At 47.4% G+C, this 27,122-nt stretch overlaps 1 protein-coding gene across 38 annotated transcripts in view; it reads right to left on the bottom strand.

Annotated features, from left to right (window-relative positions):
• The window catches only part of GPHN (gephyrin), a 2,801,546-nt gene that overhangs the window by 348,536 nt on the left and 2,425,888 nt on the right, over positions 1–27,122 (bottom strand). For all 38 annotated transcript variants that reach the window (XM_069638674.1, XM_069638676.1, XM_069638677.1 and 35 more), the window contains one exon: positions 6,657–6,715. In XM_069638674.1, coding sequence (XP_069494775.1) covers positions 6,657–6,715 — 59 coding nt within the window. The remainder of the gene's footprint in view (positions 1–6,656; positions 6,716–27,122) is intronic.

Below are 27,122 nucleotides of genomic sequence, written 5' to 3'. Positions count from 1 at the left end.
AAAAATCAAAAGCCATTGTTGGTTTCAGGTGGTCTTCTCACCAGGTGCAGTTTGGTCAATGTCACAAAAAGGTGTTCAATCAACAGGGCTGTTCGTAAGACCTTCTCCACAAGGCTCTTGCAGCGGTTTCAAACACCTTCAGTGTCTCCGAGTTCATTGGGGTTCCCTGCCCCATGCTTCAACTTATTCAAGTTCCAAACGCCACTTAAGAAATTTAACAGTTCCTTTTGAAGCTTCTCAGGGTTCCCTTCCCCAAGCTCAGGCCCTTCCAGCTTTCAAACACAAAATCAGTTTCATCAGAATGCATTTTGATTTATTTGGTGGGCCTACCAGGGTTCCCTTCCCCCAAGATCAGGCCTCTTCCAGCTTTTGAAACAAAACAAAATATATCACAGTTCAGTTTGATCAAGATGCACTTTGATTTCTTCGATAAGCCTCTCAGGTTTCCCGTCCCCAAGCTCAGGCCCCTTTCAGCTTCAAACACAAGTTCAATAACTCAGTTCAAGTTGTCAGGATGAACCTTGCCTTTTCTATATAGTTCTTTGCACATATCATTCACTTATGCGGTGAAGTCAAGAAACTTTCGAAAATGCCTGGGCATTGGCTCCTTCTCTGCGCAACCACTCCGACCAATGACCCCTCTCTGCATTTCTTTCTTCTCTTTCTGTCTTCTTCAGGTGCTTCCTGCACCCCTATACATTGTCTTTCCTCTCCGTGCACACTTGCCTTACTTTTTATCGTACCCCTGGCACTTTTCCTTTACTCTTATCGTGCTGCCTTGCACCCCATTTTCTACTGAGGGTCACTTGCACCCTTGTTCATACTTGCACTGTTGCTTTTCTTTACTTTCTCTGGCTTTCCACTCCGATCTGCCTTTCGTTTTACTTTTTGCTCCGTTCTGTCAACTTTACTTTCTGCTATGCTCTTGCTTTCAGCTGCACTTTCAGCTTTTCTATACTTTTCTTTCCTTTCAATTTCATATCGCTTACAATGTCCACGCCTTTCTCCTGCTCCGCTCTCATCCAAACGCACGCTCCTGAGTTTCTCTCACATTCTTCATGAAAATCACAGAGGCGGTCCCTCCACGATATGCGGGGGTTGAGGTCAGGGTCTCACCACCTGCCCCTCAGACACCATTTGGGTCGACACAGGTCCCAAGGGAACAAGCACTCTCTTGAACCTGGCTGCGTTTCTCTGGCTCCCTCACCACACTGCAGCACTTAATCCACACCGGGCGAGCGTCTCTGCACGCTATCCTCCTCCAGCCTGCAGCTCCTGCTTCTCTCTGCTCCTGTGCACCTCCGGTCCAGACTGCATCGCCCAACTCGCTCATCCATCTGTGCAAGACCACACTTCTTATAGTTAAAAACCCAGTCAAGTGTAGTCAGGTGTGAATGGCCACTATTAAATTCCTGACTATCAGTGGGACAACTTGAGTTCTTTCTAGGGTAGGTTTCCCTTATTTTCTCCATGTTATTCCTATGGGTAATCTTTACTAATCTTCGTTGCCGCCTCCTCTTCTCAGTATTTGTTGGAAATGGGGAGGGGAAGATGGGGTGAGATGGGATTTGTCATTTAAAGGCTATTTTATTACAAGGTGATTGGCAAAGGATAGGTGGAGATCCCCTGGCCCTAGTTTGGTAGACAAAAGGTGATTCTCTTTGTATTAAATTATTCCCTGCGTTACCCACCCGGACATGCAAGCATGAACCTGTACAACACTTCACATGATCTGAACTGGGGAAACGCAAAGAAGCGTTGGATTTAAGATTATGTCTTTGTTTTAGCTTACCTTACCCAGGGTTACTCTGGGATAATCGGTTGTCTCTCCCTTGGGTTAGAGCTAATGGGACCTGCATAATACAAAGGCTTCTGGGATCGCTTCACCTATCGTCCTATTTGAACACTGCGTCTCTCCTATGGGGTTCTCCGTAGGGCAATCCCGTTCTCCCCTACCCAGGTGATCCTCCCTCGCTTGTCCACCCTCATGGTTAGGATCCAAAAGCGATGGCCCTCGCCAGGCCACCTGAACAGAGAATTACCGGGGTCTAGATGGGAGAATACCCCAATTTTTCTCACAATTACCGGACCTCCATGTAGTAAATGAATTCAGAGGAACAAAATACTCTCAGCAAAGTAAGCAACAAGTGTGATATCGAGTGCAGTTGTGTCTATTTTTCCATTCACTACAAAGATGCCATAACAAATAGGCTCTAGCACCTTGAAGCATCTTCACGCTAGATGGAATTATAATAATGAGCTCAGACCAAGTAATCGGACATGCACACTATGAATATGGCAAAGTACTACTTTATTATCAATTCAATAAAGCAGAGCAACTGGCAGACATCGGACTGGTGCATGCACACTCACAAACTTGATTGCATAGAGGTTTTATACCCCAATATGCGTCATCTGTGACGTCATTCTACGTGGAAAAATGCAAAACCTATAAAGGGAAAGTATTGGTGAAGGGAACATATCTACTTATAGATCATATAAGGATTAGTGCATTATTGGCTACCCCTTGTCTGGAGAGCACACCTTTAACTATCTCTAAATACGTATAGTACTGACTATAGTGGACATAACAGCTGATTGGCTTCTGCAAAATTGTGTGTAAGGTTGTCCCCAAACCCCACTGATTGGTTGGCATACTATCCCAACCCTGGACCTTTGGCTCCTTTAGCAGCACGTATATGAAACTAAACCTAGGTGTTTGAATCCCATCAGACTACTCCCCATTTTCCCAATGATTCCATCATCTCTCATCGTTATGCTATTAGCCGAAGTCTTCCGTTTGTAGTTGACCTTGCTACTTGCTCATTGTCCTGGAACATTCAAGGGAGTGTGAGCACACCACTATCTTAGCTTAAGACTCTAATGAATAGACTTTGTTTTTGATTTCTGAGGCACATGTGAAAAGACTACAAATTTGTCAGTTTCAGCCTTCCATTTGCTGCTATTTGATTCAATTATGCAGAGTGCTGTTACTCCTCTTGGCCTCTAGAGACTTGCTCACTCTCTCTCATATGAACTTTGTACACTTTTAATTAACCAATAGTTTGGCTCTCACAGACGTTTACGTCTTCTTCCATCTATGAAGAAGGTCCTACATTCAGAGCTTATCCATGTAAATCTTTGTGCTCTGTGCTTATCCTTTGAAAATAGCATTGTTAACACAGGGCCAAACTTGACTCATCGTCGGCTATGCACACAGAGCAGTTTTCCTGCGTCTCCTGATCCTACAGCCACGCCCTGTCTCTGATGTAGCTTGGTTAAATTTAGCGTGAACCAGCTTCCATTTTCCTACTATGGCCGTCCTTGTCACATTATATATTCCTCTATAGCAGCTTCTACACGTTTTCTTTCTACAGTGTGTTACTGTATATTTACAGTTATTGGTCAGTAAGCTAATTCATCTTCTTTAGATCTGTGATTACTTTAGCTTTAGGTACATGTTACTCTTAGTGCTTCAGTCACATTGTTACTTTTAAGTATTTTCATATTGTTTCAGCATAGATCCATATATATTCTTCATGACATCACTTTGTCTTCATCAGATTCCATTTAACGTCCATCCAGTATATTCATTGATGCATTCTGACATCTTGGCAGGTGACATCCCTACATATAGCATTTATTCCATGCAACATACTTCCACACTTTCAGTGAGAGGGTAAATTCTGTATGACTGTCTGAGTCGACGTGATATAGGAACTATAGAGGGGGTCCGATTTATGGCTTTTTTCCAAAAATACCAATATGACAGTGGCGAGTGGACAGGAACTAGCAAGATGGCGCCTACTTGCTCTTCAACACTCAGGCTACCAGTGTACCACTAGCCTTGACCAAGCCGTCTCTACGCAGCCAGGCACTTTATATATACTTAGCCACCAGATTCTCCACCAGCATTTCAGACATACATTTACAGTATTGCATCACATCTACAATACTAGTGATGCCTCTTGTCCTGAGAATAGGTTTCAGATATTGCAACCTGAGTGATTGCAATTGGTCATAGAAAAACAAGAAATGTGTGACAGCCTCTTCACCCATTTTGCACAGTGGGACTATTTTGATATTACCTGCCCTCCATGTGCTTGTGAATCCTGCAAGCTTGAGAGTGCTGATTCTGAACTCTTGATACAGGGATCTCGCGAAGGCCGGGGTAATGATATCCAAGTACTCTTCATACCCGATGATATCCAAGTACTCTTCATACCCAAAGTCCCCCTTGGCTTCGAGGTAGCATGGCCCCAGACTTAACCCCTTACACAAATATCCCATGGTCCTCCTGGATTCTTGTAGAATACCATCTTTAAGCCTTTTCCTTGATGCTCTAGCCAGTACACTGGGTTCAGCCCACATTCCTGGCAGTTCGAGCCTCCCAAGTGTTTCCTTCATATGTGTAACCAACAGGAGGCTTCCTGCCCGTCATGGGCCAGTAGTTGACTCAATGCATCCCCCTATAGCATTCAAGGCCCTTTGTTGTCCACAACCTAAACCAGTGCAATGCTGGTCTGGTCGTGACCTAATCTGCTATTGGACACAAGTCTATTTGCAGGTGAACAATGGCATTAGGTGACCCTTGGGGTAGCCTCAGCAACTTTTTTAGAACAAAGAGGTTTAGGGGCTGTAACATGCCACCATAACGTCAGCCTCATATAGAGGGGATAGCAGAGTTTTCAGGGGAATGGCAAGAGAAAACCTTCACCGCCAGGGCACACAAGAATCCAAAATAGTGGCTGGTCTTGAGATAACATCTGGCAAGTGCTCCTGCAGACCACATGACCACATAACTACAGACGGTGCTCATACACAGGCCAGCCCAGCCCTCAAAACCCAGGTACAACCAATGTCACTAGGCACCACCCAAGGCGAAAGAAGATATCAGCCTTCAAAAGGCAGCCAGTCCAGTCAGTCTGTGTCAAGCCTTTGGAGTACTAGCATGAGGAAGAGCAGCAGGCTGTGGGAAACACTATGCAAAGGCATGTGATGGAGGAGACCAGAAAGGAGGAGATATTGGTGTCTGCTAAGGAATCAGAAGCATGGTGCAGAGAAGAGGAAGAAACAAGGGTGGCAGGAGGAAGAGAACAATAATGGTGTGCATGAGAGCAAACTTATTTGGAAGGAGACAGTGTAGTAGGGTGGTATAATGAAAACCAAATTGGAGATTTGTCCTGGGAGCAGGAGGACGAAAGTGAAGAGCTTGGAAGAGAGGAATGATGTGGAGAGGACAAAGTAGACTGCTTAGAGGCAAGAGAAGATTACAGTGAGTAATGAGTACTTAGAGAGAGCGGTACCTAGAGCGTGAGTTGTTGGCAGGAGGAAGAAAATGGATACCCACCAAGAGAGGGAAGAAGGGACTGAACAGCTACAGAAAGGGATATAAATGGACTATCTCCCTTAGGTAGCATGGATAAAGATGTTCAGGTGGACCATGCTGGTTTAGTGGAGAGTACAGACGCAGGTGGAGGAACGAAATGTCAGGAATACTCTGTGGGATAGAAAGGGCAGCACAGGAGTAGTTAGGTTGGAAAGAGGATCCAAGGGGAACAGCAGGAAAAGAAATTGGAGCGAAGTGACAGCAGTTTCAAAACCCCAACAGCACACAACAGACCTACCCAGAAGTGCCAGTCTTGGGCCCAGCCTGTAAGGAAGCCTTTGCTGCCCCCCTGACACCCACACCGAAGAGTTGCCCAAAGGAACTCTCGAAGAAGGCTGTGAACTGGAAAGGCTGAAAGAATGTGCCTGCCCCGAGAACCAAGGGAGCAAAATCTCTCCTGCCAAGTCAGGTTTTCGAGGACCAGATGACCACCATTACTCCTACACCAGGAGCTGAGTAGAATCCCCCTTTGAGTTGGCCTTAGATTATTTTGATTGCTTGGAGAACTTGGAGAAACTGTACATTTCTTTGACATGCTTTTGAGAGAGACTGACTATTTTCCCACATTGCACACTGCCACTTGGAGACACAAGCATCCTAACACCTTGTTTTTTTTAGTTTCGCCAGCATTCAAACACATTCTATTGTATAAAAATATTCATATAAACTTGTAATACATACTTGGCGTTGAGGCTTATTTCTTAGAACACAAAGACAGGCTTTTATTCTACATACTTGTTGAACCACTTTTACCCTTCCTTTTCAACCTCAAAATAAAACTGCAGCAATTATAAAAATTGTTGTCAGAGTTGTATGTTCCTCTCTCCTCATGGTACTTTGCGAAAGCATTCAGTGCTGATGTAGGTTCTTTTGTAACTACCCAAAAGTCAGGAGCATCTGAAAAAGTGTTCTACCAACGTGGAGTCCAATATACGCATAACGATAGTTGCAATAGCCTGTAACATTAACATATATGAACACACACCACCCAACTCTACACTACCCTTCCCCATTGAAGTAGTTTTGAAAATGTAAAATGAATATGAACAACCGGGAATGCGGTGCACACTGCACAGTAACACACTCCATGTAATAGGTCGGATCAGCTTTTTATAAGAAACATAGACAAACTAATTAAAGTGTAAGCAATGTGGCGGTTTGGGGTTTCATAACCAAACCTACATTTGTTTATATGGCATCCTTTATAAAAGCAGACGGTCGTGTAGTAAGGCCTTGAAGACATTAGTCTAAAACACATGTTACTAACCGGATATCCTGGCCTGGCCGGGCCTGTACCAGAATTCGTACCTCTAACTCTTCGGTACCCTGCAAGAAAATACCACATTTCTATGTTAGATTCTTTGAGAAAAGTACAATTGTAGCACAACACTGGAAAGGCATGCTTGCTCATTACCTAGTAAAACCCATGCTGATTTATAGCCCATTATTTCAAAAATATAATTTCAAAAGTAGAATATAAGGCCATATTCCACTCCTAAATAACCTAGCAAGTTGCAAGAGTTTAGCAAGTCAATCATATCCTCTACAAATTACAACTCCTAATTCTACTGAAATCCCACACCTGCCTTACCTGAAGCATAATATGTTGGGCCCTCAATAAGACTTTGTATGCCGTTAAATGTTAACTATGTTATGTGTTAAACAGCTCAAGTTTTGCTTTTGCTATTAGCATAACCAAACCTAGACCAAAGAGGGCACTTGTCAAGAACAGAATTCTGAGAGTTTACTTTTTTTTGTTAGAAACAAATGCTCACTTCATTCTTTGCAAAACAAGCTGCCATGTTTATAGTTGCAACTTGAGCACATTTATCATGGCTGTATGACATAAAATGGTTACCTTTCTGTTTACACAATTACTTCTGCACAGCTCCCTCCTACTAAGAACATACAGGAACCATACCACATATTGAAAGGCAGCAGAAACTGTTTCACGTAGCAATGTAACCAAGGCTTTGTGCAGCCCACAATAACATGTACACATATGCGGTCATGGCCACACCCACTCCTCTGTAAAGGAACTTACCATTGCCATTTGCCAAACAGCAAGTACGCAATGATGCCAGAGGGAATGACGAGTGGATATTATGAATAGAAAAAAAAGCCATGGGCTAGGAGTGATTGAATCACCATAAAGAGTACTATCTTACTCAAAATTCCCAATTTACTGATTCCTGATATCTGATAGAAAGAACAATGGCTTCAAATAAGTACCTCTTCCTGGACTTGATGGACTAGGGAGTTGAGGTACAAGTAAGCACATCTCATTCCGACAGCCTCCAGCCTTTGTTGATGCAGGTTGCAGGGACATCCACCACTTGGCGCGTCATCTGAAATGCACGTTAGCTCGCAGACATACTGCTCAGCCCCAGGATGCTTAACAGATGAATGCTGTCAACCCTAAGGGCGTCTCACAGAGTTTTAGCCTGTCGAAATCCAGAATGCAAATTGGTATTGAGATGAGGCCAAAAACGTCTAGGGAAGGAGAGAACCTGAAGGCAGCCACAGAAAAATAATGGTTTCATTTCTTGTGCAGGGCTGAGCTGTAGATTCAGAGCACGTCCTTGGGTATTTCAGGGTGGCTGCAATGTTTATTCACTGTGTCCCATGCATCCCTCTGAACAAAACAACAGCAAATTTCCTATAAGGCTCAAATCCGACAGACTATCAATCATATATAGAGAGCTTCTTCAATGCCCAAAAGACTGGTCCTCAACTTGTGCTCCTTGAACTGAGTACCATAGAAGCAAAGTACCCCCTGAGGCTCAAGACAAAATAACCCAACAGTCCTAGAAGGATGTGAACAATGAAGGTATACCTGGAGACTATTCCTTTGAAAGGGATGGAACTCAAATGTCACTTGCATTAAACAAAAAAAAGGAGGGCATCACCCCCAAAGTCCCCATTCCTTGGAAAGTAACAGAAGGTAATCCTCACAGGATGCCTGGAGCTCACTCACTGGCCGATCGGAAAAACCATCTTCCTTATTAGGAGGTTTAAGTAACAGAGTACGTAGGGTCAAAAGGAGCTGCCATCAAGAAAATCAACACCAAGCTCAATCCAAGCTGCTTTAGGAGGGAAGGAGCTAAGCACCTATTTAAGAAGGTGCAAAACTGTTGGGATCACACATTAGTATCTACTTTTCAGGAGAGCACAACAAAACAGTGTTAATACATCAACATCACGTGAACACTCTCATATTGAGGCCACTCTTGGCCATAAACCACGGAAATAAATCTAAAAACAGCAGCAGCACACAACAACAGGTTGAGATCCTTATCAAAGCAATGACTAAGACGTTTGCTGCCCTGAGAAGAATATGCTGCCTTTGTGTATGGCCTTTGGGCAGAAAGCATCACTTTACCTTCCTGGTATCCCAATCTCACAAAATCCAAACATTAAGGTCTAGGATGGCCAGATTACCGGGGAACATGAGCTTCCCACCTGCAACAGAAGATCCAACCTCAGACACGAGTCTTGACGACTGGTGCTGGGAGTGTGGCAGGAACCGTATGCATTGGTATCACGCAGCAGACACTATTGCCACAGATCTGAGAACAATATTGGTCTCATTATTTGTATTTTTGCCTTTCTTAAGCCTACAAACCTTCAGTTTGAGAGGTTTTTCAAACCATGGCAAAAGGTTACTTAAGTAGCACCAGTGGTGCATGGAAATTGGGCATGCTGTTAATAGATAGATGCAGATCTGCATATGTATCAGCTACATCATATCTAGTACTCATGAGTTGCACAGGTGCCCCAGGTGGTTATTTAAAGATTGGCTGGGTGAAGTTAGCACATAGGTATTTCCAAAATGAGGGATCTGTGGCAGTACGCTATCCATTAGACAAAAGAGTGGATAAGTAGTAGAATTCCTGACACAAGTAAGGATTGTACTTTGCTAAGATGGTATTGGCTAGTCCGAACAAGAAACCTACTGACTTTGTCCATGTGAGATGAGAAACTGCTTCTTTGGTTGTGCCCGGTAAGCCCCACTAAAACAGTAAGTTTGTCCTTCAGAGCTCTATTTAATTCCTTCATTTTATTTTTTTATTTTATTGCAGTTTTAATATGCAAATATAAACAAGAGGGAAAACCCTCTTCATGGATGGCCAATGCCACTCAACGGAAACATGAAACCCAGACTCATTGTCCTACTGAGACCCGACAAGTCTGCTTTTACAGTGGTGGGAAAAATCCAATAATGTGAAATAGATGTCCGAATCAAACGCTCTCTCGCTATTCATTCAATACTACCCGCCACCCTCGCCCACATCCAAGGCTCTCACCAGCCGTGGACCATAACAACTAACATACAAATACCTGTAATATTAACGGACCCACTCTCTTATATAACGTGATGTAAAACCAGGTTGGAACTCAATTCCTACCTCAAAGATGCCCACTACTTTTTATTTATTTTTTTAAACAATTTTTATTGGTTTTTCTTTTTACAAAACACATAAAAAACATTTAACCATCAAACGCAGCATTTTATTTACATTCCCCCAAACATATATCTGCATGTGTTATTGCTGTCCTCCCCCCACTCCCCTTTAACGTGGGCTTGCACCTTAATTCTTGGGTTACCTTCTCTGGGGCTAATCCCCTTCATCGTTCTCGGACGTGTCATATTCACTTGAATCTGTATGCGAGGATCCCGACAATGTGGCTACCATTTGTCTCCAGGCAATCAGAGGGCCCGTTTCCCCATCCTCCCCCTACTGGCTGCCTCGTGCCATGCCATTGTCTCAGGGTCTACCCATTTCAACAGGCCGTTCCACCATGCCTCTAGCCCGGGTCTATGGGCTGATTTCCAGCACATGGCTGTTCTTCGCTTTGCCAGGATGTAAGCCAAATCCCTAAGTTTGCTAACATGTTTCAGGTTGCGTGGTCTTGTGAACCCCCCCAGCATGCACGCCCACACTGATTCCACATCTAGTTTAATTCCTTTATCAGATAGGCGCAGCCTGACTTCCTCCCAGAATTTCCCAACCTCTGGGCACGCCCAGAACATGTGGATCATCCCAGCCTTCACCTCCCCAAATTTGGGGCATTTTTGTACTTCGGTGCCCCCGAATTTAGCGATCCTTTGGGGGGTCATGTACGCTCTGTGGGTAACGTATAGTTGGATCTGCTGCAGTCTCACGTTCCTAGACACCTTTTTATGGTATCTTTGGACCCTTACCTACTGCCCGAAGATGCCCACAACTATTGAAATAATTAAACACCGTGCAGAACGGATTTATAAGATAACAGGACCGAGGGAAGGAACCCCGGCACCAGCTTGCTTCATCCCCTGTGCTGGCTGGACAGAAACTTAACAGGCAAGGTTGCCAGCAGTTTCTCAGCATCCCAAAAAATGTATTCTTTCTTGGTCCAGGAGAACCTCAGTCCTGCCTTAACCCCTCGCACCAAAACGGATTTCTTTATGACGTTTAATCTCTTTCTTTTCTGTTCAGTTGTTAGCACCAGGTCAGCAAAGTCTGGGCTAACACAGCCTTAAAAACCCTCTCTCTATCCTGGGCTTCAACAAACCTGACCATGAGAATCAGACCCACAGCTGTATTCAGAGATGGACCGGAGGTGGGGACTTAATACAGTAGCATTTGTCCACATATATGGGTCCTCCAGCAACTCTGGGAGCGAGTTGGCAACAAAACTAATGGGGTTGTCCCCCACTACTCCGGATGGGAGACCGATGATCCGCAGTTGCGCCGCGCGTGCCACATTTTCCAAGTGTTCCAATCTGGACTCCATTGCTAAGTTCCCTTTAATGACCGCCTCCATGTCACACCAAGCTTGCTGCACCAAGGGAGACATTTGGGCACATTGTTGGTACATTTCAATTGCCCTCTGCTCTAACGTAGCTGTCCGAGCCTCCAACTGGGCCCCTTTCTCGCTCATTTTGTCAAATTTTATTTCAAGTCGCGACATCAACTTCTCTATCCTACCCAATGCTGCCATCACCGGGGGCTGGACCTGCTCCTGGGCCGCTACGTTATCCTGGCTATGTTGTCTACCACGCAGTTAAAAAAGGTTTGCCTTCTCAGCCTTAGCCTTAACCTTCTTACTTGACTTCCACAAAGCCATTTCAGCCACCTCTTTTCAAATGGACGTAATTGCAAAGAAATTGTGCAGCCGTTTCACTTGTCTGGTGCCACCTAGCGGGCCACTTAAGAAGCCTCACTGGGTAAGTGTGACTGTAGCTTCCATATTAAAATCGCACCTGTTGGGTCCCATGGACACGTCTAACACTTCACCGCACCTCCAAATGCAGGGGACGGCCCCACACTGACTGTGCAGGGCCCCCCACTTCCACGCATGTTTACAGGGGTGTCCAGTCATAATTTCGAAAACATAATTTCGAAAGTCAAAAAAGTCGAATCAAAAATGTCGAAAAAAAAAATGTCGAATTTTTTTTTTTTTTCCGAAATTTTTTTTTGGGCTCTAGTTTCTGTGAAAAAAATAGGTAAAAATAAAAAAAAGGGGGGTTGGGGGGGAACCCCCCCATTTCGAAAAAAAAAACGTCATTAAAAAAAAATTCGACATTTTTTTTTTCGACGTTTTTTTTTCAACTTTTTGACTTTCGAATATTTTGTATTCGAAATTATGTCTATGAACCGTTTACAGGATAGTCTCTGCCTCTAAAACTGGAAGCTACTTTCCTCTGGTGCTTGCCAGGAGTCAAAGTAGCACCTCAGACTACAAGAACTCCACAGTAGTGTGGCTACATCAGTAGCAGCATATGAAATGGGTCTCTGCTCCACCTCTGTACATGCTGCCATCTCCATTCCGTCCATGATCCCTAGCACGTTGGAGGTCTGAGCCCAGACAGGCAAGCTGGTCCAGCTAGCTGGTAAGGGCCGACTTCCCGCTAGCCGTCTGCTTTGTTCTCTCTGCCTGCCTTTGGACCTTCCAAACTCACGGGTCCAGGCGGTGCCCGGTCACAGAAGACCAGACCGCCTACATTCAGGAGAGCACAAAGTCGCTGTGGGTGTGCCTGTGTGTCCCAGGTCCTGCTCTGCACATAAGCAGCTTCCTCTGATGATCTCCGCTCCAAAGCCAAGGTAACCCCGGCACACACCATCCACGAAAAACACCGCGCTGCAGGACTCCTCTGCCAGCACGATTGCTCGGTCCCCTCCGTCTCAATCAGGTCAGGAGTCACACAGCCCCCGTCTGGGGGTCCACGGTGATCCTCTGTGTTCTGGGGCAGCCTTTCAGCGTGCACAAGCGGTCGATTCCAGCACGGCCTTCCCACCTGGTCAGGAGTGACACGGGAAGGCAGCCATCTTTGTCGGGCTCTTGAGCACCCCACCAATCCCTTAATTCTAAGGTTCAAAATTAGGTTGCTAATAGATTTATTTGGTCTGTTTGAACATATAGGGCGTTAAGCGAAGAGAAAGGTGGTCGGAAAGGTGGTCGGTCAAAAAACCGAAAAAAAATATCGAATTACCAAAATCTCGAAAAAAAAATCTTGAATTATTTATTTATTTATATGTATGTATTTGTGGGTTCAGGTAAGTATAAAAAAAAGGGTAAAATAAAAGTTTCGAAATAAAAACGTATTAAAAAAAAAATGAGAGTTTTTTTTTCGAGATTTTTTTATTCGGTTTTTTGACTATAAACCGAAGAGAAAGGGTTGCCAGTGGGCAGGAAATGAATGTCAGGACGAAAATGCCCTAATTCCATGGGAACAAGCGTGAATGCCTACAGGAAGGCCAACAAACATAAGTAGCCCCAGAGGTCCCTGTTAAAAACACAAGGTGAAGAAAGGATCAGCAAAGTGCAGTGTGGTACCAAAGGTGTGGATTGAGATGGACTAACAAGACTTTGGGAATGATTGAAAACTCCAGGCCTGGTCTGACTGGAGATTCTCCTTTGCACCACAGCTCATACTCTAGGATTTGAAGTGTGGGCACTGTACAAGTAATGCAGGTCAGCACCAAAAGAACCAAACGGGCAGTTTGAGATACTGACCATGTAGCCTGCCCAAACCATTGATCAATGGCGCTTGGGCAAATGGCACTACGCAGGATCTTTTAGTAGATTTCTTTTGTGTCTTTTCAGTAGCAGTAATGGATGAGGTGGTACCATTAGCATCCATTTTTTTTGCAGGGAGAATCTAAGCCCAGAGAGAGAGCACAGCCTCTCCACAGCCATACTTTGGGGGTAAACACGCCAGACTCGAGATTGGGCGGGCCCTTCAATGCAGCAGTAACAACGTTACAACCACATTTAAGGGCTACCGCCCAACTCGTGGTCAGGCCACCGGAACTTTGATAGCTGGAGCCCCCAGAAAGAGATTTCTCTAGGCCAACCCATCACCGACACTTGCGTCAATGCCACTTCCAGACAGACTATTATGGACATCCTCTTCACTGTCCCCACTCCTGACCTATGGACCCCCATCCGGTCACCACTCTTTCTCCTCCTCACTGATTAATGATGGCACTAGGTGGGAAGTACTCCTTGCATTCTTCTCAACCCTATAGATGTATCATTAATGTCTATCACAATGGCACTATCACAGGCCAAGGTTCTCAACCTATTCTGCTCCTTCTCAACCAGTGCCTATCTTCTCTCAAACTTCATCCCTTCTCCTGCCACCCCTTCTTCCTCTCCCCTCACTTCTCCACCACCACAGATGGGAGATCCACACCCCTGTACACCCCCTCGGAAAACCTTCAAAGGTGGTAAACAACTTCACTTAGCTACTAGGAATGCTCGCTCTGCTGTCAAACACTCCTCTGACATGGGGTCTCCTTCTCGAAGACTTTGACCTGGACGCCCTCGCTTTTACCGAAACGTGGTTCAATGCCAGCTCTGTCACTGCTCTTGACACTCTCCTTCCTGAGGGCTAAAAAATCCTCTCCAAACCCAGACCCAATAGGCCTGGAGGTGGAGTGGCCCTGATCTTCTTTGAGTGGGTCCCTGCTTTCATCATTCCTACTCAATCCTACTCCTCTTTTGAATGCCTCGTCTGTAGGCCTCGCCTACACTCACTCTCTCGCCCTTGCCACTATCATCCACCTCTCGATTCCGGGTCCTCTGAGACTCCCGCTCTCTCACTATTCTTCCTTCCGGCCCTACTCATTCTGCCAGCCACTCTCCTGTTGCCCTCATCTCTGGTGACATCCCTTATCTCTAATTCGGTAACCACCCCGCTCTCCTGGTCTGACCGCTCTCTTCTTTCCTCACACCTTGGACCCTCGGCCCTCTATTGAGCCAGCCCCTGCACTGCCAGCCTCCTTTGCCGTCATTCGACTGATGAAGCGAGTGTCAGTTGCTGTGTTTGCCTCCACCTTCATCCCCACTTCAACCCCCGATCCTGACTCTGTCCTTGCTAACCTGCACCCTGGTCATCCTTGCCCCTGCCATGAGGATCTGCCTTAAACCTGCCACTGAGAACAGCTGGTACACATCTGATCTAGCATCTTTGAAACACAAGTGCAGAGTTGCTGAACGGAAGTGGCAGGCCTTGGGCTGACAAACTGGCCTGCTGCCTGCTCCAAAGGCTATATCACTTCTCTATCCGCTCCAAGAAGTGGGCCCACATCCAAGCCTGCATCTCTGGAGCCACTAACAACACAGCCAAACTTTTCAAAAATCTGCAAGGAACTCACCAATCCACTTTCTGTCTTCACCTCTGTCCTTCCTTCCCAGGCTCTATACACTACCTTGTCCTCCCACTTCATATCCAAAACATAGGACATCCAGTCCTCACTCTCCTCCACCCCCATCTCCTCTCCCACGCCTGCTCCCCTGCCCCTTTGGCCACCCTCCTCACAGCCTCCTCACTCTCCTCCTTCCTGCCCATAGCACTGGATGAGGTCTCTAAAGTGGTCCGCTCTATAAAGGCCTCCTACAAACAGGTGCACTCCTGCTCCTCCAGAACCATTAAGAACAACATCTTCTCTCTTGCCCTGGCTCTTGCTGACTTCTGTAACCACTCCTTCGCCACTGGCTCTTTCCTTCTATCCCTCAAGCACTCCATTGTGCACCCTCTCTTAAAAAAGACATCTGCTGACCCCTCCAGCCCAGCTAACTATTGACCTACCTCTACTAACCCCTTCCTGGGTAAACTGTTGGAGAAGTTGGTCCTCCCGCAACTGACCTTCCACACTGATTTTGTTGGTTGCCTTCATGGCCATCAATTTGGATTCTGGGCATCCAGAGGCATGGAAACTGAACACCTGTGAAACCATGCTTGCAAATCTAGATTCCAACTCTCCTGCTGTTCTCATTCTCCTCGAGCTTTCGTCTGCCTTTGACACAGTCAACCATTCCATCCTCCTACAATGACTCTGTGACACCCTCGGGATCATTCTTCCGGCAATGGATTGGCTGATCTCTTTCCTCACTAACCACCCCTCCCAGCTGGAACTAGGTCCTTTCTCCTCCCGAACAACCTCTACCTGTGGCGTCCCCCAGGGCTCTATCCTATCGCCATGGCTCTTCAATATCTATCTCGCCCCTCTTGCTCACCTGATCTCCTCCTCTCCTAATTTCCAGTGTCATGCCGATGACACAGCTTTCCTGCTCGCTCATCCCGACTGTCATTCCGCCATTCAGGCGTGGTGTGCAGAGAATGATCTCTCTCTCTCAATGCTATTAAGACAGAGATCCTCCTCATCGAGACACCTGTGGCCTCTTTTCCTCCTACCCTCTGGCCACCCTCCTTGGGCCCTCTACCCCCACCATCTTGTGAGGCCAAAAACCTCGAGGTCATCTTCGACTTTGTTCTCTCCTTCACCCCTCACATCATGGAACTTACCAAGAATTCCCACTTCCAGCTCCATCTCCTCAGAGGCATTCTTCGTTTTCTCACCTTTCCCCAGAAGCTCAATGTTTCCAGACCTTTGGTCCTCTCCAGGGTGGACTGCTGCGACAGCCTCCTCAATCTCCCCCTTTCCTCCCTTCGCCCTGGCCGCTAATCCAGAATAGGGCTGCAAGACTTGGCCTCGTGCCCAGGGACTGTATTTTCCAGCCCTAAAATCTCTCCACTGGCTCCAGGTGGCTGCAAGGATCCAATTCAAGACCCTCTGCATCATCTGCAAGGCCTTCTCGGGCCTGGGACCAAACTATCTCCAACTTTCCCTCCCTAAATACTCCTCTCCCCTGCTAGAGCCCTATGCTCCTCTAACTCCAACTCTCTGTCACAAACGCTTCCCTAAGCAGAGAATGGGGGCAGGCCTCTCTCCTCGGCTGGTGCCTCCCTTTTGAACAGCCTCCTGCCCCTCTCAGACTTGAGCTGGACCTGCTTAAGTTCTGGAAACTGCTCAAAACACTGCTCTTCTCTACCCCTTTCCCTTCCCTGCTAATCACCCCACTGTCGCTGTGACCAGTGGCCTGGTCATCATGAATCTCACAGGATCCCAGGCCATTCCTCCCAGTCAATACGAGCACCCACCAAACCCTAACAGCACTGCCCTGCGGGCCCCTTCTAGCACTTAGCCTGAGGTTCTCCTCCTTGGCTCCCCTTAACACTTCCCTCCCAGGCCTTCCCTCCAGCACTTTCCCACTCCTCTGCTCCTCCTTCCATCCCCGTCCCCTGCACTTCTCCTCAATACACTTGCACATCTGAATGCCACAAGGCCTAGCAGGACCAGGACTGTATATTAACTGTTTTTGCAATTTTTATTATTTCCCCTGTTCCCTTGCCATTTAGCCCTGTGGAGCTTTGAAACACAATTCTGTTGTATAAAGCGCCTAACAAATGTTCAATAAGTATAAATAAATAAATACTCGAGCCAAAGTAGAGGCAGGTTTGCCACTTCATCTAGGAAGTGTACCTGCAAGAAGGGGCAGACTGAAGCCCAATGTGTAATGCCCCAGAAGGCTTGCTTCGTACAGAGGGAGATTTACTTGAATTGGGGGTGCTGCAGCCCATCCCTAGAGCAAGATTTGTTAATTGATGGTCATTGCCTTTGTGAAAACAGGTTTCCCTTCTCTGTAAGAATCAGATCAAATTTCACCCAAAGAAACTGTATGGTTCTTGTAGTGAGATGGTGACACAATCTGCCACTTTCACCCTTCCAGAGGTTGCTTGAACTGTCAGCATATTTCTTCAAATGAAAGCAGCTGCCATCCTCGCACCCCCATGCAGGAAATGAAGGGCCACTGGGTAGTGTTTTCGGGTCGTTCAGGATCATGCAAAATAGTACTTGCCTCATGGATTTTCTCTTTTCTTTTTGCATGAAGCCAAGGGGTTGAGAGGAATATTCCTTTTGGATTATATAAGCGAGAGATGGTTGTGGACAGAGTGAGAGAGTAGTAGAGTAGAGGAATTAAGAGTGGAAGGCAGAAGTGCAGCAGGGGAGAGAGTAGAACAGAGTGAAGGAGAGAAGCAGTAATCAGAAGAATAGAGGGACAGAGCAGGAGATAAGGGAGGAAAGTAGGAGGAAGGTAAACGAAAGGAAAGAACATCAGGGTGAGAAGCATGAGAGTGTCAGGGGTAAAGATCAAGTCAGAGCTGGTTAATTGGAATACACCCCTTAAGATCATTCTTCCTATGGACCCTAGGTTAAAATTAACCTAGAATACCCTGGAGGCAGCAAGAGAGAGAGAGAGAAGATGGTTATCTTTAGGCCCTCCCCACTAGCCAGCCAGATCTTAGACAGTAGGGCTTACCGATCTCTAGGGATCACCTTGAGATTTAGGAAAGTCTGGGCTAGGTTGGTGATGAGAGAGATAGACGGTCCTTAGTAGAACCCTATTAAAACCTTTATTAAAAACACTTGAACCATCTTTGAGAGATGGTGCTGGTGATCAAATATTATCCAGAGATCTTAAGATTGTTTCTAATAATACCTCATATGTTTCTTGGTCAGACCATTTAATTTGTTTTTTTTTAATCTCGAGTACCTCCTTTAAGCAAGAAAACTGATCACGAAAAAGATATAACTTAACTTACCCGCAGATTTTGACAATTCCAACATATGAGAAATAATTTGACACTTCCATGCCAGAGGTACGTGTATAACCTATTGCCTTCCTTTACTAATACATGTGATACTATTGTACCATTACAACTTGTAAATGGCTATTATAAAAAATGGTTCCCTTGGTTTACTCCTGAATATTAAATATTTGCTATTCAGAGCACAACGAAAATGCAAGTAACAGCCCTCAGCCCTGTTTCTTCTGAAATCTATATATAAGGATTATAAATGAACTATCTTTAAAGCAAAGACATATTATTTGCACTAGCTGATCCTTAAAGCCGACAATTTTCCAGACTATCTAATCCTTTCTAAATTCAGTCCTGGCTGCTCAGTTAATCCTTATAAGAGCAGCATGGTCTTGCTCTAAATGATTATTTAATTTGAAGATTGTAGATTGTCAAGATGAAATAATTTTGCAGAAGGCAGCAAAGAGCAATTTTAAGACTGTGCCGCCCGAACAATTTCATCCTCAAAAGGAAAGCTTACTTACATTTTGTCCAGTATCCTTAGCGAATATTATTGATATACTTTGATCTTGAATAACTATCGACTGGTGGACGGGGCTGCCTTGGTTTATAAAGATTCTGGAAAAAGTAGTTTCAGTCCAATTGCAATCCTTTGTTGAATCCAATTCCTTGGTTAGCCATTTTCAATCTGTCTTTTTGCCCACAGTTGGGACGACATTCTTGAACAAGCAGAAAAGGGTGGTCCAACACTTGGTCATGATATTTAGCTGTGGCTTTCAACAGAGTGAATCGGGACATTCTCATTCGTCTTGAGACATTCACCCATATCTCCAAGCTTGTTTTCAATTGGTTCTAATACTTTCTATCGGAAAGTACCCAACAGGTCAAACTTGGACCATTTCTGTGCACTAAGCAATGCTTGACATGTGGAGTACTTCATGGTTCTCTGCTGTCCTTGCAACTGTTTAATATATATGTTAAACCGTTATATGATATCTTGATACAATCATTTTAGTTCGTAGTCCCCTTTCTTCCAAACTGCATGGGCGTCCCTCTCTAGGTACGGGAGACAGAACTTTTTTCACCAGAAAAAAACCACCTTCCCCTTTAAATTTAGAGGCGTGCATGGGCGCGGCTGTGGGAGCATGAGCTCCCCTGACACCGCCCACTGGCGCCACTCCTCAGTCTCCATTGACGCGTTGACAATATTTAACATTGCCTAATGACAACAGAATTAGGGGGGAGGATGGTGGGACATATGGAGGAAAGGGTACTATGGACTAAGAGTACGTTAGTCACTACGGCGAGTAGCTATTAATTACTCTTACGTCCCGTCCCCTTTCCTCCATATTGCATGGGCAATTACAACTGAATGTAGCCACAGGGTGGAGAGGAGACCCTCCTTAAGAAAACAAGTTACTTAGAACCACCTGTCCGAAAGCCGCGTCCGATTTAGAGCCAGCGGTCAAACAGTAGTGCTTACAGAAAGCTGATGGGGTGGACCAGGTGGCCGCCCTGCTGATGACCTGCGACGAGACTTGCCGCTGAAAGGCAGCAGCCGTGGCCTTGGCTCCAACAGCGTGGGCGTGCATGTTAGCTGGAAGTGGTTTGTGCTGCCCCTCGTACGCTTCTTTGAGGACAGAGACCATCCGCCAGGATATGGAAACCATAGAGGCCTGATAGCCTGGTCTTGGACCTCCAAAAGTGACAAACAGGGCGTCCGATTTGCAGAAGCCCTTGGTCCTGTCCAAGTAGAATTTCAGACAACGCGTGACATCCAGGCAGTGCAGCACTCTGTGCTTCGTCCATAGGATCGGGAAAAAACATAGGAAGGACTATCTCCTCATTCAGGTGGAAAGCAGACAGAACCTTGGGCAGAAATGCCGGGTGCGTCCGCAGGACTACCTTGTCCTTGTGAAAGGTGGTATAAAGCTCAGAGGCGACCAGCGCCTGGATCTCGCTGACTCTACGAGCCGAGGTAAGGCCGACTAGTAAGGCCGTCTTGATGGTGACCAACCTGATGTCCACAGACGCCATTGGCTCGAATGGTTTGTGAGCCAGTGCGCCCAAGACTATGTTAAGGTCCCACACCGGGTGCAGTCTCTTGACGGGCGGGTAGAGCCTAGTGAGACCCGTCAGATGTTTCTTCACGATAGACTTGGAAAAATGCCTACCTCCAAGTTCCTGTAAGCCCCAATGGCTGCAAGGTATGTGCGGCAGGTGTCCACCTGTACTCCTGAATGAGCGAGTTGCGCCGAAAAGGAGAGCACGTCGTCCAAAGTGCAAGCCAAGGGGTCAATTCCCTTGGAGTCTGCCCAGTGGCAGAATCTGGTCCATTTGCTTTTGTACTGGGCCCTGGTGGCTTTGCTCCTGGCGCCTTGTATGATCTCCAGATTGGCCTGTGAGAGGCCCAAACTTTCAGTGCTATGCGGACGATACCCAGCTCATTTTCAGGCTACCCTCGGCCTCCTCCTCCCCCTCCCTCATCTCTGACAGTCTGTCTGCTATCCAGGATTGGTGTGCTGCCAATGACCTCTGCCTTAATGCTAGTAAGACTGAGATCCTACTCATCGGCACACCAACTCCCTCCTTCCCTGCAGCTCTCTGGCCGGCCTCTCTTGGCCCTCTTCCTGCTCCTACCTGCAAGGCAAAAAACCTCGGGGTCATCTTCGACTCCACACTCTCCTTCTCTCCTCATATATCTGACGTCTCTAAGAAGTCACATTACCAGCTGCACCTCCTCAGAGGTATTCTTCCCTTCCTCTCCTTCCCCCAGAAGCTCACTGTCTCCCGAGCCCTGGTTCTCTGGAAGCTGGACTACTGTAACAGCCTCCATCTTAATCTGCCTGCCTCCACTCTCCGCCCTCTGCAACTCATCCAGAACAGAACTGCGAGACTTGTCCTTGGCCTCAAGCCCAGGGACCGTATCTCTCCAGGACTGAAATCTCTACACTGGCTCCCAGTGGCTGCGAGGATTAAGTTCAAAACCCTCTGCATTGTCCACAAGGCCTTTTGGGGCCTGGGGCCTAAATACCTTCAACTCTCTCTTCCTAAATATCTTCCTTCCCGAGCCCTACGCTCATCCGTCTCCAACTCCCTCAGGGTCAGCCGCTTCTCGAAGCAACGAGCTGGGGGTAGATCTCTCTCCGCGGCAGGTGCCTCCCTCTGGAACAGCCTTCCTGCCTCCCTGAAACTTGAGGAGAACCATCTCCGGTTCCGGAAGCACCTCAAAACCTTCCTCTTCACTTCTGCTTTCCCTCTCCCTCTACCCTGCTAAATTCTTCACCAAAACTGCACTGATTCTGCAACTGGGCCACTCTCACCGACCTCGGTCCTGGACCCAGTCACTCTTCACTTGCACTGCCTCCCTGGCAACCCCTGCACTGCGGGACTGTCTCTGTATCACTACAGCCCCCCCACCCCCCCCAGCACTTGTCTGCACTTACCTTGCACTTGCCACCAGCTGGCCCTATTTATTTATTATTTTATTTCTATTCTACTATTTGTACTGCACTCCTCCCTCCCCCTTTCCCCTTGCACTTTTTCCCTTCCCCCTACCCCTGCACTTGCGCGGTCTGAATGACACCTGGCCTAGTAGGATCGTTGTCTGTCTTCCCTTTGTTCCCCCCTCCTTGCCTCGTCGCGCCTTGAAACACTTGTGTATAGGCGCGTTACAAATGCCATATCATATCATATATCATATCTAAGGTGCCGAAGCGTTACCTTCTCAGGTACCCTGCTGTGAGGGCTGGTTTCCCTGGCGCAGGGTGGATGACTCTGCCCCCCTGCTGCGCCACAAGATGTGCTGGGCCCGTCGGAAGGTGTATCGGGGGCACCTCCGAGAGGCTGAGTAGTTCCGAAAACCATGGCCTGGCCAGCCACCACTGAGTTATCAGAATGATGAGGAGTTAGCGAGACTGCTTGATCTTGCAAATTACCCTGTGGCTCAGAGGAGTGGGCAGAAAGGTGTAGGCTTTCATGCAGGTCCGTTGGAGGTGAAATACATCGCCCAGAGAGCCCTGACCTTGCCAGGATGCGAACTGGGGACACTTCTTGTTGTGCCAGGTGGCAAAGAGATCCACGTGGGGGTGACCCCACTTGTTGAAGATCTCCTGAATAACAAGGTAGTTTAGCTGCCACTCGTAATTGTCCGCTCCCAGCCTGCTGAGCCTGTCCGCTTCCAGGTTGGATTCCCCCCAGGAGGTGGACTGCCAAGAGGTGAATGTCGTTTTCCAGGGCCCATTCCCACATGCTGATCTCCAGTCTGCACAGAGGAAGGGATCTGTTGCCTCCCTGCTTGTTGAAGTAGTACATGCTGGTCGAGTTGTCTGTCTGGATGAGGACAACCTTGCCCTTGAGAAGTGGTAGGAATACTCTGAGCGCTAGCCAGATGGCGTTCAGCTCCAGCCAATTGATGTGATATTCCTGCTCCTGTTAAATCCAGGTGTCGTGGACCGAGAGATCGTCCAGGGTGGCTCCCCAGCCCACAAGCAAAGAGTCTGTGGTGATGGTGGCCTGCGGAGAGGGCGGCCGAAAGGGCTTGCCCATCCGTATGTTGCAGTCCATGGACCACTATTTTAGGTCCTGGTGGAGAGATGGAGGAACGTTGATCTCGGATTGCGAGCCCCGCTCCTGATTCCATGAGGCCGCGAATTGCAGCTGAATCCTTCTCATCCTTAGTCTTGTGTGTGGCACGGCTAATAGGACCACTGCCAGTAGACCCAGGAGATGTTGGTACCACCATGCCAAGGTCACCTCTCTGCTGAGGAAGTGGGCAGTGGCCCTCTTGATGGCAGAGATTTTCGACGGGAAGACCTTCTCGGAGCACGTGTTCCAAATGAGTCCCAGGAATGTCTGCGTAGGCTGCAGCTGTGACTTCTTTAGCTTGATCTAGAATCCCAGATTGTGCAGTGTGTTCATAAGGGCATGGGAAGAGTGAAGAACTGCTTCCGGAGATTTAGCCCTCACGAACCAGTTGTCCAGGCATGGGTAGATGTGGAGGCCCTGCGCTATGAGGCGTTCATGAGTCTGGTAAAGACCCTGGGGGCCGAGTTGAGGCCAAAAGAAGGACTTTGTATTGAAAATGGTAGCCCATGATACTGAACCGTATGAAAGAACGAAATGGCTGCCAAATACACGTCCTTCAAGTCCAGAGAGCACATCCAGTCTCCCTTGTCCAATGTCTCTGCAATAAAAGTTGGTGTAACCATCTTGAATTTTGCAGGGGCAGAGGTTGAGGGTGGAAAGGTCCAGCACAACTCTCAGGCCCGCCTGGTTCTTCTTCTGAACGCCAAAAATCCTAGAGTAAAAGCCAAAGCCTCGCTGGGAGGCTGGAACTTCCTCCACTACCTGGCTCTCTACGAGCAACCAGATCTCTGCCAAAAGAGTTGCTGTCCCAACCTGTGGGAGTGGAGGGGAGGAGAGGAGGGAGGAGAGGCTGGGATAGGAATTTTGACGCCACAAATGTGCATGGAGAGCAAGCCTGCCCCCACCAGAGACACGTGGACCCGAAGGGGCGTGCCATGCCTTCTATCCCTCGGAGGATGACATTGAGGAGGGGGGCTGGAAAAAGCCCTTATTCCCCCCCCTTTGTTGTTTGCAACGGTTCTGAGACGACGAGTGGTCCCGCTGCCAGGATCTGCGTTCTTGAGAGCGCGGAACCCTCCATATGTACAACCCTTTTCTGAGCGCTGATGAGATTGGGTGTACGATTTGGGCGTGGTCTTTGTAAGAATAGATAAAGACTTTGCTGTTTGTGAGCTGTTTTTCTTTTTGTCCAGCTCCTCGTCCGTAGGAGTGGAAGAGGGCCCCCCCCCCCCACCCCTCAAACTGTAGATCTATAATGCGCTCCTGGACAACCGTGTTGAATTTCGTTGCCTGGAGCCAGGCTGTTCTTCTCTTGTCCGTGGCAATGCAGATGGCACGGCCTGAGATCGATATGAGCCACTCTGGATTCCATGAGGTCATGTGCCACTAGCTTGGCTTCAGCTAGTCCCGTCCTAAAGCGCGACTGGCACTGGGTAGGGAGTTCCAGGAGGAAGTCTGCAATTTCCCGCCATTACCTTTGGTTGGCAGCAGCCAGCATGGCATCTGCAATGGCCTGACGAAGGTGCAAGGATGCGTTGGAGTAGATTTTCTTGCTGTATGCCTCCAAGATCATCTCCTCCTTGCCTAGCAGCGTTGCAGAGGAGGACGCTGAGGGTGACTGAGGCTTGGAGTATAGTGATGCTGCAGCGATCACTGAGGAGTGTGGCTGAGGATGGGTCGAGAGCAAGAGTGTATCCCCCTCCATCTGCCTGTACTTGCCGTCCAGGCGTCGATTGACCCGCTGGGCTGAGTGGGGCTTGAGCCAACCCTTCTTGGCCAGGGGGACTACATTGGTTTGCAGTGGAATCCCGGTGTTGGCAGAGGGGCATCGCGTGAGGACTTCAGCCAGAACCCCCTCTGCCGGCTGCTCGACATCGGGTTGTGGGAGGCCCAGGTACTCCTCTAGGCCAGCAAGACCTTCATGCAAGGCCCTGACTGAGGATGGCGTGTCCGGACCCTCCTCCTTGTCCGTATCCTGAGGATCCTGTGGAGGAGGAGGAGTAGATGGCGCCGGAGGCTGGGGTACAGGGACCGCAGCTGGAGGCTGAGGAGGCGGCAGATGTTGCAGAGTTGGCTGTGAAATCCGAGGAGGCGGCTGCACCAGGGCCAGGGGCTCGATGGAGGCGTCTGTGGTGACACTAGCATGGCGGGGATAACTTCCCTGATGGCGTCTTTGATGATAACCCCTCAGGAGACTTCATGAGGCCGAGGAACTTCTCGAAGAGCACCTCCTCACTGGCCAAAGAGGTGGCAGGGGGTGCTGACGGGGTAGCGGTAGGGTGCTGGAGCCTCTGCATACCCTGTCCATATGGACGCAACGGAAAGCTGCCCTGCGCAAATGAGGGGTAGACTGTACGTCACGTACCTGGTTGAGGCCAGTCCCACCTTGACACTCGTTCTTTGCTGAATTCCTGGAAGGGCGTTGGACGGGTGGCTCTTTCTGGCGCGGCGGCCATTTTGTCGAGCTGCCTGCCACGTGCCTGTGACGTGGTGCTCAGCCTGCTGGGCCCGGCTTCATCCAAGACTCTTGCGTGTGGATCATAAGGCCTACCCTGCTCCTCGGGCCTCGGCCCGGTAGGTGTGACACCCTCGAACCAGGGGTGAGTAGAGCTGCGTTTAGGCACCCCCTCGGACGTATTGCCGGTATTATGGGGAGTACCTGAATGATAGATAAAACAAGAAAAAGACAAAGAGAAGAAGTATCCGCGCGTGGAATTACATGGCCGAAGCCAGACCCAGGAGTGCTGGTGAATTCTGCCCGTTCCCGTCGATGTGGAAAAGGGACTGAGGTGTGGCGCGGGAGGGTGGAGTCAGGGCAGCGCATTTTCCCTGGGCCGCACCCCCATGTGCCTCTAATTTAAAGGGGTAGAAGGTTTTTTCTGGTGAAAAAGGTTCCGTCTCCCGTCCCTTGCAAGGGATGCCCATACAGTATGGAGGAAAGAGAAGGGACGTAAGAGTATGTTTGCACAAATTGGCATTCTCCTTTTCTATTGAAAAAGTTTTTTAAAAATGGAGACTCCCGTTGACGTCGCCGAAGGTTGCGCAGTCTTTATCGCCGGCATAAGTAGTTTCTGAATCCCTTGTAAGAGCCCAATGTAAATGGTTCAAAGGGATGGAGGCAAGGAGAAGGGGGTAAAGTGATGCTGGAGGCCGTATACACTCCTCACCACAACAGAGGAGATCAAGGGACCAGAAGCATTCTCTTTCCCCACTCTCGCATTTCTTCAGGAAAAAACAAGATGTGAAACCTAACTGGAATGTGGTATGAAGGCACAGCCAGGGGGATCTTCACCAGGGCTCGAAATTAAGATTGGCTATGCAGGAGCTAAACACTGCAATTAAAGCATTAACCAGGAGCTATCACTGAGGAACAAAGAGCTAGTACATAGCGTTCCACAAATTTAACTTCCACATAAGATGGAAGCACATAATTTTGTCCCATTATTTAGGACCCCCATTGCTTTAAGTGTCATACAGATGTGTCCTAAGGTGTATGATTTTTTTTATTGTGTACTTAGTTCTATACAAACCTTTAAGCATGAAAGACAATAGAAAAAGACCTAAAACTGTCACAAATTAAGAACAATCGCACAATAATCAGTTAATAGCAAATTAGTGTAGAAGATCATAATAATTTCGTACAATTAACATTCCAATATTTCTCATCTTAAAAAGTGAAAAATGAAAGAAAACGCCTTTATACTGCATTAGATCAGATGGAATCTATCCACCATATGGTCAGTACTTCTTGTTAAAACTTTTTACCTTCATCAATACTTCCCTCCATATATCATATGCTGCTGTCACGACAACCAATGATGTTGCACCATACAAGTTTGACCAAAATTGGTCACTTGAACAGTCTTTTAAATTAGTGATAAAATTAGCATATCCACGTGTATGAAGCAATTCCAACGACTTACAACTTGTGAGAATGTGGCGACAGGTTTCAACCGCAATATGGCATAGTCGACAGAGTATTTCCATGTATGGGAGTTTAGACCAAGAGCCAATGAACTCCATGGTGGGCAACACATTCAAACGCATACACAAAACAAAGCTTTGAGCTCAATTGCGCAGAGCTTGATTAAGTAGGTGGTAGGTAGATGGCTACTAAAACATTGATCGGGGCAAGTCATGATAACGAGGTTTACCATGGAGTTTGGCCACATTGATAGATCCCAACTTCTTGGTTTCTTTTTTATTTTAACC

This window comes from Ambystoma mexicanum, chromosome 14 (genome assembly GCF_040938575.1).
Source record: "Ambystoma mexicanum isolate Mex_15411 chromosome 14, UKY_AmexF1_1, whole genome shotgun sequence".
NCBI classification, from domain to species: domain Eukaryota; kingdom Metazoa; phylum Chordata; class Amphibia; order Caudata; family Ambystomatidae; genus Ambystoma; species Ambystoma mexicanum.
The sequence above is the reverse complement of the archived record's forward strand: the minus strand, read 5'-3'. Positions and strand labels throughout refer to the sequence as shown.